We start from the raw sequence: 13,095 nt of genomic DNA on the forward strand, positions 1-13,095 counted from the left end.
CAGACACCCATACTACTGCTTCTTTTTCAGTGGCAATGTACCCGACAATCCAACGCATGATGCACTCTCGCGAAGTAAGATCCTTTATCTCTTATTCACTAGTGACAGCGTGATGTTTTCCCTCAAATAGTCCCACAGAAATTGGTGTTGTATACTCAGGGCCATGTAGCATCCTATTAATTGTTTCCTCATAGATGTTCACAGTCTTACCCCGAATATTCATTGTGTCTAAAGAAGTCAATGTGGTTGCAAGCGTCTTCTGTGCTCGCTTTGTTGTTTCAGTCTCTGCAACAATGTTCATTGGGGTGGCTGTGTAGATAACATAGAACCCTCGAGCTAAATGGTCGGTGTATTCTCCAGGAGCATTGGTCATCCATTCAAACTGGTGAATCTGGAACAACCTGTAAATCTCTAGAATGCATGGATGTCCTCCATCACTACCCTAGTTTCGGGCATGAGTGGTATCTTTCTACCCCCCCCCCACCCCCGACTTGCTCACAATTCCATGTTCGAAGAAGTCTTCCTACTTGATCACCCTCCACATGGCTCTGAAACAGTCAATAAGTTGTTGTCACACTATTAGGTCAAATTCGTGGATGCTAACATACTGGACCATTGTATCATCTGGAGTCACCTAATCATCCCCCTCCGTAGCAGATGTCGCTGTCTGAGCTCCAATTGCAGCCTCTGGTACTACTACAGGTGGAGAAGTGGTAGCATATTCTTGAGATCCGCTTTCGGACATTGCAGTTCCCTCTGAACCAGTAGCAGATTGGCTTCCCGAATCAACATCAGATTAACTTCTTGATTCCTCACTGCCACAGGAATGACTACCTCTCTCTTAAGACTGGGGAGGAGTGTCCTGGAGAATTTCCCTCCGTGTATGTGCTCTAGTAGCCCAAGGTGAGTGATCCTCAATGGTGGTATTAATTTGCACCTCAAAACTACTACACTCGAAGTCGCCATGACCTTCAGATTGAGAAGCAATAGGTGCAGACTATGGGGCTACGTTCTTTCTTCTTGGAGGCATAGTACCTGAGAAACACAACACTCATTAGTACACAAATCAACTATCGGGTACTCAGACTTCCCCTATGTAATTACATTGTGACGCATTGCCTTAATAATGTCGTCTCCCAATCTATCATGGGGAAGGGCCACAATTATCAAAAGACGACAGAAATAAAAGTACATAAAAGAAGAAAAAAAATTTACAAACCAAGTAAATTGTACGAGAGCTCACACGGGTCGTGGTAGGTACCACGGTCCGTAAAATCTCTCGTGGAGTTCTTACAAAATCAGTGTGCAATAGTAGATTGACCAAGTGTTGTTCACGGACAGTTTCACGACCCGTGGAGTGAACCACGGTCTGTGATGTGCTCATGAACCTATCTACTGGGTGGATGAAATCAAAGTGTGGTCCACGAGTGGTTTCACGGCTCGTGATGGCCTCCACGGTCTGTGAAACCTCTCGTGATCTTACACTTAACCATTCAGCTAATACACATAGACTTGAATCCTACCCACATACAAATTATCAATTGTACACAATCTAAACTGATATCCATCAAACACCAGGCAACTGAACGTAATACTCATTCAACCAAACATATAATCCCACATCAACACTGCTCTACATAAATTCAACTACCCCACAAAATATCACAACCAATTTAGACAAAATTCAGATAAACCCACAACAATGCATCAGACCCTCCTAAGTAAATATCATCAAAGATCAGTTCTCACACAATCATGCTTAATTTTGATCAAATATACGTAGTTCTAACTTGTTTATAGATGAAATTAAGCATATAATAAGTAAATTAGGATACTTACTTCGAATGAGAGAAAACTTATGGTTCAACTACTTCAGAGAAATAATAACCCACACTTTGATGCTTTGACACTAGAACTAGGGTTTCGATTTTTCTAAGAATTTAGAACTTATGGATGATGGAAACCTAAGTATGATTGTGATAACCGTTATGGAAGAGAGAATAGGGAGAAAAAAATGACCCTTGGCGCTTTAGGAACTTAATAACGTTATGATTTCAATTATTCCTTTCGTGTGGGTCGTTCAGGTGTTGGTAAGACTGGGTTGTTGACGATGGACCGTGAAAGTGCCCGTGAAGGTCACCACGGTCCGTACAAGGCTTGACGGACCGTGAACCCTTCCATGAACCTTTTTTTTGAAATTTCCAGTAGCTCCCTTAAGTTGGTGTTTAGAGTGACGGACCGTGAAGTTGCCCATGAAGGGCACTACGGTCCATGAGGTTGCTCGTGAAGAGCAGTCTGCACCCAGTTCCTACAATTTTTAACCCATTTTCTCCTGCACACATCAACACACAGTGACTCTATAAAAACAAAGAAAAATAAGGAAAAAGGAAAGTACCTAACACAATTACATCTTGGGTTACCTCCCAAGCAGTGCACAATTTAACGTCGCGGCGCGACGCAGGTTACTTGATTACTCAGACTTTATCAAGTTTACATTCCTCCACAATCTTCACATTTTCTGGAACACACAAATATGTCTTGATTCGCTAACCATTGGCTTTGAACCTTACGCCATTATCATTTTCTAGCTCAATAGCACCTGACTGACACACCTGTGTTACCTTAAAAGGTCTAGACCATTTGGATCTCAATTTTCCTGGAAATGGACAAAGCGAAGCTTCTTTTCTCAATATGTTTGTCATGATATAGCTTCATCATCTCCTTATACAGTGCAGACCTCTCGTAGGCTCTCAGACGGAACTCATCCATCTCATTGATCTGATCCAATCTCAGGTTTGCAGTTTCGCTCCAACTAAAGCCCAAAATGATCTATGCTCAGGCTCAACGGCAAATGACATGCCTTTCCAAACACCAATTGATATGGAGACATACCAATAGGCATCTTGAAAGCTTTTCGATATGCCCATAGAGAATCATCTAACTTTCGTGCCCAATATGTCCTGTTGGCATTCACCGTTTTAGCCAGAATTGCTTTAATTTCTCTGTTAGAGACCTCCACTTGGCCACTAGTCTGTGGGTGATAAGGTGTTGCTACCTTGTGTTGTTTAACTCCATATTTAGCCGGAAGAGAACTGAATACCTTATTGCAGAAATGGGACCCGCCATCACTGATAATAGTTGTGCCAAACCTTGAGAAGATATTCTTCTTCAGAAAACCAGCAACACTTTTGCCATCACTCTCAGACAAAGCAACTGCCTCAACCTATTTGGACACATAGTCCACTGCAACCAATATGTACTTCTGCCCATAGGAGCTCACAAATGGGCCCATGAAATTGATTCCTCACACATCAAACAGCTCCACCTCCAGAATAGGTGTCATGGGTAACTCGTGGCGCCGAGAGATGGCTCATTGGCGCTGGCACACATCACAACTCCTTACTATGTCCATTGCATCCTGATGAATTGTGGGCCAGTAGTACCCACACTGAAGTATCTTGTGGGCTATCTGAGCACCTCCATGATGACCACCTACCGGAGAGAAGTGGCAGGCTTCTAGAATATGCAACATCTCAGCTTCAGGAACACATCGCTTGATGATGTTGTCATCACACACCTTGTATAGGTAAGGTTCATCCCAAAAATATTTAGCCACATCATGTAGGAACCTCTTCCTTTGTTGATATGCCAGCCCCTCCGGCATCAAATCACTAACAACAAAGTTAGCAAAATCAGCAAACCAAGGAATAAGATCAAAAGTAGCAGCTAATACCTGCTCATCCTAGAACAAATCATTTATGTCGAGCTCGAGTTCCTCTTTCTTTTCAGCCTCCAACATCGACAGGTGATCAACCACTTGGTTCTCACAACCTTTCCTATCCTTAACCTCAAAATCAAACTCCTGAAGAAGTAACACCCATCTGATCAACCTTGGTTTGGCATCCTTCTTTTCCATGAGGTATCTCAAAGCTGCATGGTCCGTATGGACTATCACTTTAGTACCCAGCAAGTAAGCTCTGAATTTTTCGAAAGCATACACCACCGCCAGTAGTTCCTGCTCAGTAACTGTGTAGTTTCGTTGTACCCCATTCAGTAACTTACTAGCATAGTAAATCGGATGAAACATCTTGTTGCGCTTCTGCCCCAACATAAATCCTAAAGCAATACCACTAGCATCGCACATTACCTCAAATGGCTCTGCCCAATCTGGGCCAATGATCACTGGTGTAGAAATCAATTTATTTTTTAGGCATTTGAAGGCTCTGAGACATGCCTCATCAAAGACAAATTTCACTTCCTTCTCCAAAAGCTTGCACATGGGTGTGCAATTTTGGAGAAGTCCTTGATGAAACGCCTATAGAATCCAGCATGTCCTAAGAAACTTCAAACACCCTTCACACAGACCGGCGGAGGTAACTTTTCAATCACCTCAATTTTGGCCTTGTCGACCTCAATCCCTTTCTATGACACCTTGTGTCCAAGTACTATGCCTTTCTTGACCATGAAATAGTACTTCTCCCAGTTCAACACTAGATTTTCCTCCATACATCTCTGTAGGGCCCTGCTAAGATTCAGCAAACAATCATAAAAAGTACCACCTACCACTGAAAAGTCATCCATGAATACCTCCAGAGTGTCCTCCACCATGTCTGGGAAGATAGACATGATACACCTTTGGAAAGTTGTTGTTGCATTACATAGTCCAAATGGCATGCGTTTAAATGCAAAGATGCCATAAGGACAAGTAAAGGTAGTCTTTTCCTGATCTTCAGGAGCAATCGATATCTAGTTGTAGCGAGAGTATCCATCTAAGAATCAATACCACCTTTTTCGAGCCAACTTGTCAAGCATCTGGTCCATGAAAGGCATTGGGAAGTGATCACTCAAGGTCCGCTTGTTCAGCTTCATGTCGTCTATACACACTCACCATCCAGTAGCTCGTCTTTGTGGGACCGGCTTATTCTTTGCATTCGCGACCACAGTCATACCACTCTTTTTGGGAACACATTGCACTGGCCTGACCCAGTGACTGTCAGAAATGGGGTACACCACCCCAACATCTAACCACTTGATTATTTCTTTTTTACCACCTCTTGCATAGGTGGGTTTAACCTCCTCGGGTGTTCAATGCTTGGGTTGCAGTCCTCCTCAAGTTGGATCTTATGGGTGCATATACCCGGAGGTATCCCGATGATGTCAACAGTGGCCCACCCAATGGCACTTTTGTACCTAATCAACACTTTGGTCATAGCTTGGACCTGTTCATCATTCAAATCTACAGCCAAAATCACAGGTAAAGTGTTGTTAGCTCCCAAAAATACATACCTCAGGTGACTGGGTAACTGTTTCAGTTCCAGCATATGTGGCTCCTCAATGGATGGTTTTGCTAGAGGACTTGGCCTGTTTTTCAAATCCATGTCGAATTTCTTTGGAGCATAAGAGTGTGCTCCCATACCCTGCAAAGCATTCACGGTCTTTACATAGTCAGACCGGAAATCAGCATCAAAATTCATCAGCACTGCAACTAAGGTTTCAACAGTCAACCTCTCTTCAATGCTTGCTCCCATTTTTTCTTCATCAAAAACTATATTGCAGACACCACATTCATGTCATGTGGTTGCTTCATGGACCTGCAAACATTAAAACTTTACCTCTTCTTTGTTTAGTCTGAATTTCAGTTCTTCTCGCTCAACATCTACCAATGCTCGACCTATGGCTATAAATGGTCTTCTCAAACTCTACTTCGCAATCCAAGATCACGAAGTTTGTCTGAAAAATGAACGTGTCCACCTTTACGAGCGCATCACATAGGATGCCCAAAAGTCGCTTCACTGACCTATCTACCATCATCAACCTCATGGATGTGGGTTTTGGAACTCCTAACCCCAGTTGCTTGTAGATGGCCAGCGGCATCAAGTTTATACTGGCCCCTAGATCACACAAGGCCTTTGCAAATTTGATTGATCCGATAGTGCATGGTATGATAGTAAATGCACCCGAATCCTCTTTCTTCTGCACTAGAGACCTGGTAGAAATAGCACTGCAGTGATGAACATGGTTAGTCAAATCAATACTTACAACTCTTTTCTTTGTGACTAAGTCCTTCATGAACTTGGCATATCCTGGTATTTGTTCTAATACTTCCACCGGTGGGATGTTTATTGACAGTTGTCGCAGCATGGTGATGAACTTAGCAAATTTCCCATCTTCGGCTTTCTTTTTAAGCCTTTTGAGGGAAAGGAGGAGGTGGTCTTGGGATTTGTTGTAAAGGCGAGGTTCCCTCAACCTCTTTTTCTTTCTTGAGAGTTGCCCCAACTGCTGCTCAATTTGCTTGATAGAGATGGTGTGAGAATCTACCAGTTGACTCATACTGGAAAAGTCACCTTTCATCTCCTTTACCCCTGCATCAGTTAATTTTAACTTTTTGGAGCACCTTATTAGCCAACATGTCTTCCTTAAACCCGCTGGAACTACCACTTGCCCGGTCTCTATTACATGGGGGCACATAGACACCACTGCGGTCATTTTTATACCCATCTTTGTTCTGCCAGTTTCTTTGCTCTCTAGTTGCTGGCCTATCATATTGTCCTTCCCTTGAGTAATTTCGATATGCATTTCCAGAATTATAACCCTGGTTTCCTGAGTTATAATTTTGGAAACCTCCTTGGTTTCCCAGGTAATTTGCCTCGTCATCTAAATCAATATCCTGATCTTCAAACCTGTTTGGTTGACTCACGGCATTTACCTTTTCAGACTTGGAGACAGTATGCTTCGTGAGTAGATTTATTTGGGTCCTCATGTGTGCCATATCATGATCCCTTTCTTCTTCTCTCTTCCTTTGTTCAGCCGACAGCCAGATCTCCTACTTCTTTATCCCTGGTGTACCATGCCCTGTTATTCTTTGACACTTCGTCCATCAGTTGCATGCTCTCTGAGAATGGCTTCCTCAAAAATGATGCTTCACACACTGCATCAACATGTTTAGTGACATAATTTAAAGACATGGAAAATGCCTATTTTAGATGTCTCTCAGTGAGACCATAGTTTGGGCACTTCTTCAGCTTTTGGTTGAATCTCCACCAAGTGTCATGCATCATTTCTCCTGGTAGCTGCTTATGGGCATTGATCTCGTCTGTCATCTGCAGCTCTTTTGATTCCAGAAAGAATCGCTCCAGGAAAGCCTCATTCAACTCTGCCCAAGTCTTGATTGAGTCAACCGGCATCTCATTCAACCAGTTGGTTGCCTCTCCAGTAAGAGGCAAAGGAAATAGCCTCGATCTCATCATTGTTTGGATTACTCCAGGAATCTCTTGCAATTTGCAAATCGCCACAAAGTTCATCAAATGTTGGTTAGCATCATCACCTGTTGCACCCCTGAACATACCTTTCAGATTTAGCAGTTGAATCATAATGCTGGTTATTGTGAACTTAATGCCTGGAGGTAGTGCAGGTAACACTATCGCTCCAGTGGCTCCAACTCCATCCAAGTCTACATCATCCTCTTCATACATCATATGAGCTGGAGGTTGTGTTCTACCCCTTGGAGCTATTGGTTGGCAGTGGGGGGAATGACTCCATCCACAGCTATGTTTTTGTTCACTACCCTAGGTTGGTTGTTCACAACATTCAGCTGAATACCTCTTGCAACGGTTTCAGCTTCCAATCTAAATCTCTGTCTCTGCGCCTCAAGTTCTTGTGCGTTCACCATATTACGAATTGTTTTCCGAAGTTCTGGATCGTACGGGACTAATAGGGATCCCTTACTTCTGGTATTTGGCATACACAGTCGAACTCACCTGAAAGAGACAGACAAAGAACAAGACGTAAAATTAGGAAATCTAAGTACACTTAGAATAAAAGCTAGTAAAACACTTATGAATTGAAATTTCCTAGCAGCGGCGCCAAAATTTGATACGTCCAAAATTACACCTCAATTAAGAGATACAAACGGTCGAAATCAATTTATAGAACTCAACATGAGTTGAGGTCAATCCCACAGAGAATTTCTTTACAGAAATGATTTCACTATCGCATTTTACTCAAATGTCGTTATTATTTCCTAATTAAACAATTACATGAAATAAAATTGGTATTATTGTGATGTTCTAGTAACCAAAGTCATAAACTAAAGTCTAATTCAACACTTAACAAAATATCAGTTTAGAAGTTGTTTCAATACTTAAATGAAACTAGGATTGTGCTCCCCATAACATTGCGTCTAATGTTCTTCTGTAATTGATTTTCAAGCAATTTACCTCTACAAAATACATGCGAGTTAGCTATATCTGACACTTCTCAGTCTACTCAGATAATCTCACTCAAGTACTCTCGGTCCTAGAGTCTTACACGATTTACCTTCGCTTACAATGGTGTTAAGATTCTTTTCTCTCGAACTGAAACCTTGACTCCATTTCGTCAGAGTAATTTAACTTTTTCTGAACTATAATTTTTCTCTCGAACAAATGACAGATACAGGCTCACTCTAATGTGTGCACTCATCATAATACATGAATAACGAAAGCTAAATTACAATTTGTAAACATAAACCTGCTTTTACTCGTTTTCCAAAATTACAATCAGAATTACGTCATGGATCCCACAACCCCAGTCGTGGTGTTTAGCCACTCATGATTTCACGTAAACAATTAGAATTATACAATGAAAACATGTTAAAATAGTACTTACGAGAATAAGCAAATCAACAAGCCACTTTGATATTCAAGAATCAAAAATCCAACCTTCAAACTTAATTCAATGTTAAAATCGATAATCAAAAGCTCAGCATGATGGAAAACACGTTCCTTCTTTAAGGTAAGATCAAATAAAAACTAAAAACGCTCTAATTAATTCAAAAATAGTGTTTTATAAAGAATCATACTCGAAGTAGGACTGAAATGTCGGGCACTTTACAAACAGCTCTACGACCCGTCAAGGGTTTCACGGTCCATGAAGCCCTTCGTGGTTTTCACTTGGACTCACCCAAAATCGACTCTTCAAGACTTGCACACTGGATTCTTGTCACGGACATCACCACGGCTCGTGACAATGACCACGGTCTGTCTAGGTACCCGTGGTCTTAACTTGGCAAATTCACTTTTCAGCTTCTTGAGACACCCACTGGAAATGCATCATGATCATCACCACGACCCGTCATGATGACCACGGCCCATCTGGGCGTCTGTGGTTTTTACTTGGCCAACCCATAATATGGCTCCTTGAAGTCTTCTTACTGACTTATCTCCACGGACAACACCACGATCTATGACAAGGACAACTGCCCGTAATAACTCTCGTGGTCTTCACTTGGAGAATTTTGTCATCAGCTGCATCAACTTCTAGTGTACTGCTTCCTCTTCACAAGCTTCACGACGGCTCGTTTAGTTGACCATGACTCGTAATGGGCTCCATGGTCTTCATTTGGCTTTTGGTTGTCAGCATCCTTCTTTTCTTTCCTCTTTCACATTCACATACTTCACATGTACAAACATTACCAAACACATTATATCCACATAAATACACTCGATTCTAGTATCAATTCTTAGTTTTCAAGCATCAAATGTTCCAAGATTTCGCGGCACATCATCGGTTTTTATTTCTTCTTCTTGATTTTTATATTTTTCGGACGTTTACGAATTAAAATTTTTGATATTTTCCAGGCAGTCACGAAAAAATATGAATTTTGATATTTTATTCGTATCTATATTCTAAGGTAACTGGTGCGATTCGGGAATTTTTTGAGGTGTTTTTATGTCTTTTTCTTGATATTTATATTTTTCAGACGTTTACGAATTAATATTTTTTATATTTTCCGAGAAATTACGAAAAATGTAAAATTTTGATATTTTATTTGTATAGGATTCTAAGGTGACTGGTGCGATTTAAGAATTTTTTGAGGTGTTTTTATGTCTTTTTCTTGATTTTTATGTTTTTTAAACTTTTACAAATTAAAATTTTTGATATTTTTCAGGCAGTCTCGATAAAAATGTTAAATTATGATATTTTATTTGTATCAATATTCTATGGTGACTAGTGCGATTCGGAAATTTTTGAGGTGTTTTTATGTACATTTCTTGATTTTTTATTTTTCAGACATTTACAAATTAAAATTTTTGATATTTTTTGGGCAGCCATGAAAAATGTGAAATTTTCATATTCTATTCGTATCGATATTCTATGTTGACTAGTGCGATTTGGGAATTTTTGAGGTATTTTATGTCTTTTTTCTTGATTTTTATTTTTTTTCAAACGTCTACGAATTAATATTTTTGATATTTTTCAGGTAGTCACGAAAAAATATAAAATGTTTATATTTTATTCGTATCTATATTCTAGGTGACTGGCACGATTCGGGATTTTTTTGAGGTGTTTTTATGTATTTTTCTTAATTTTATATTTTTCGGACGTTTGTGAATTAAATTTTTTGATATTTTTTGAGAAGTCACGAAAAAATGTGGATTTTTTACATTTTATTTGTATTGATATTCTAAGGTGACTAGTGCATTTCAAAAATTGAGATGTTTTTAAGTCTTTTTTTGAATTTTTATATTTTTCGGACGTTTTCGAATGAAAATTTTTGATATTTTTTGAGCAGTCACAAATAAAATGTAAACTTTTAATATTTTATTCGTATCGATATTCTAAGGTAACTGGTGTCATTCAGGAATTTTTGAGGTGTTTTTATGTCTTTTTCTTGATTTTTATATTTGTCAAACGTTTACGAATTAAATCTTTTGATACTTTTAGGATAGTCACAAAAATCATAAAATTTTGAGATTTTATTCGTATCGATATTCTAAGGTGGTAGGTGCAATTCGGGATTTTTTTAGGTGTTTTTATATCTTTTTCTTGATTTTTATATTTTACGGACGTTTCCGAATTAAAAATTTTTATATTTTTCGGGAGTCACAAAAAAATGTAAAAATTCTTGTATTCTATTTGTATCGATATTCTATGGTGACTGGTGTGATTCAGAATTATTTTGAGGTATTTTTATGTCTTTTTCTTGATTTTTATATTTTCGGACGTTGACTATTAAAATTTTTGATATTTTTCGGGCAGTCACGGAAAAATGTAAAATTTTTATATTTCATTTGTATCGACATTCTAAGGTGACTGGTGCGATTCGGGAATTTTTTGAGGTGTTTTTATGTTTTGTTTAATTTTTATATTTTTCAAACAATTACGAATTAAAATTTTTGATATTTAGGGGCAGTCACGAAAAAAATGTGAAATTTTGATATTTTATTAGTATTGATATTCTAAGGTGACTGGTGCGGTTTGGGAATTTGTTGAGGTGTTTTTATGTCTTTTTCTTGATTTTTATATTTTTTGAACATTTACGAACTAAAATTATTGATATTTTTTGACAGTCACGAAAAAATGTAAAATTTGATATTTTATTCGTATCGATATTTTAAGGTGACTAATGCGATTCAAGATTTTCTAGTGGTGTTTTTATGTCTTTTTCTTTATTCTTATATTTATCGGACGTTTACGAATTAAAATTTTTGTTTATTTTTCAGACAGTCACGAGAAAACATAAAATTTTCATATTTTATTCATATCGACATTCTGAGGTGACTGGTGCGATTCGGAAATTTTTGAGTTGTTTTTATGTCTTTTTTATTTTTATTATTTTCGGACGTCTACGAATTAAATTGTTTTATACTTTTCATAGATTCTAGAAAAAATGTATTATTTTTTATTTTATTCGTATCGATATTTTATGGTACTGGTGCAATTCAGAATTATTTGAGGTGTTTTTATGTCTTTTTATTGATTTGTATATTTTTTTGTCGTTTACGAATTAAAATTTTTGATATTTTTTAGCAGTCATGAAAAATGTAAAATTTTGATATTCTATTGGTGTCGATATTCTAAGGTAACTAGTGTGATTATGTAATTTTTTTAGGTATTTTTATTTATTTTCATTAAAAAATTGATATTTTTGGGCAGTCACGAAAAATGTGAAACTTTGATACTTTATTCGTATCAATATTCTAAGGTGACCGGTGCCAATTCAAGAATTTTTTTGAGGTGTTTTAATATCTTTTTCTTGATTTTTATATATTTTTCAGACGTTTACAAATAAAAGTTATGATATTAATTGGGCAGTAACGAAAAGAAGTAAAATGTTGATATTTTGTTTGTATCAATATTTTAAGGTGACTGGTGCAATTTGGAAAATTTTTTGAGGTGTTTTTATGTCTTATCTTGATTTTTATATATTTCAGACGTTTACAAATTAAAAGTTTTGATATTTTTCGGAAGTAACGAAAAAGTAAAAATGTTGATATTTTATTCATATCAATATTTTAAAGTGACTGGTACGATTCGATAATTTTTTGAGGTGTTTTTATGTCTTTTTCTTGCTTTTTATATTTTTTTTTACGTTCACAAATTAATTTTTTTGATATTTTTCAAACAATCACGATAAAATTTGAACTTTTATACTTTATTCATATCATATTCTAAGGTAACTGGTGCAATTCGAGAATATTTTTAGGAATTTTTATTGAATTTTTGGATTTTTACGAATTGAAATTTTTATATTTTTGAGGTTGTGACGAAAAAATGTGAAATTTTGATATTTTAATCGTATCGATATTCAAAGGTGACTGGTGCGATTCGAGAATTTGTTGAGGTGTATTTATGTCTTTTTCTTGATTTTTATATTTTCGAACATTTACGAATTAAAATTTTTGATAATTTTCGAGTAGTCACGAAAAAATGTAAAATTTTGATATTTTATTCTTATTGTTATCTAAGGTGACTGGCGCGATTCGGAATTTTCTTGAGATGTTTTTATGTCTTTTTCTTGATTCTTATATTTTTCGGACGTTTACGAATTAAAAAATTTGATATTTTTCGGACATTCTCGAGAAAATGTAAAATTTTCTTATTTTATTTATATCGATATTCTAAGGTGACTGATGGGATTCTGGAATATTTTGTGGTGTTTTTTATGTATTTTTATATTTTTCGAACGTTTACGAATTAAAATTTGATATTTTTCGGGCAGTCACGAAAAAATGTGAAATTTTGATATTCTATTTGTTTCGATATTCTAAGGTGACAGGTGCGATTGAGAATTTTTTGAGGTGTTTTAATCTATTTTTCTTTATTTTTATATTT

General features: G+C 37.3%; 1 protein-coding gene across 1 annotated transcript; it reads right to left on the bottom strand.

The window, feature by feature from the left end:
- Positions 1-634: 634 nt before the first annotated feature.
- LOC125821367 (uncharacterized) lies at positions 635-5,528 on the bottom strand. Its single transcript, XM_049500784.1, has 8 exons — positions 5,074-5,528; positions 4,889-4,990; positions 4,432-4,522; positions 3,815-4,315; positions 3,404-3,733; positions 2,893-3,223; positions 2,552-2,656; positions 635-756 (listed from the first exon to the last, which is right to left on the bottom strand). The coding sequence occupies exons 1-8, from the start codon at positions 5,526-5,528 to the stop codon at positions 635-637; spliced, it is 2,037 nt and encodes a 678-aa protein (XP_049356741.1).
- Between the last annotated feature and the right edge of the window lie 7,567 nt (positions 5,529-13,095).

The sequence above is a fragment of the Solanum verrucosum genome, unplaced genomic scaffold, assembly GCF_900185275.1.
Source record: "Solanum verrucosum unplaced genomic scaffold, falcon-dt-bn FXZP01001203.1, whole genome shotgun sequence".
NCBI lineage: Eukaryota > Viridiplantae > Streptophyta > Magnoliopsida > Solanales > Solanaceae > Solanum > Solanum verrucosum.

Excerpts from the sequence above, each read along its gene's own strand:
- LOC125821367 (XM_049500784.1), bottom strand. The coding sequence starts at position 5,528 with ATGGGAGCAAGCATTGAAGAGAGGTTGACTGTTGAAACCTTAGTTGCA. Across the intron at positions 3,734-3,814 it reads AAGGTTGTGAGAACCAAGTG|GTATTAGCTGCTACTTTTGA; the intron begins GTTGATCACCTG and ends TAGGATGAGCAG. Across the intron at positions 3,224-3,403 it reads ATCAGGATGCAATGGACATA|GTTGAGGCAGTTGCTTTGTC; the intron begins GTAAGGAGTTGT and ends GTGTCCAAATAG.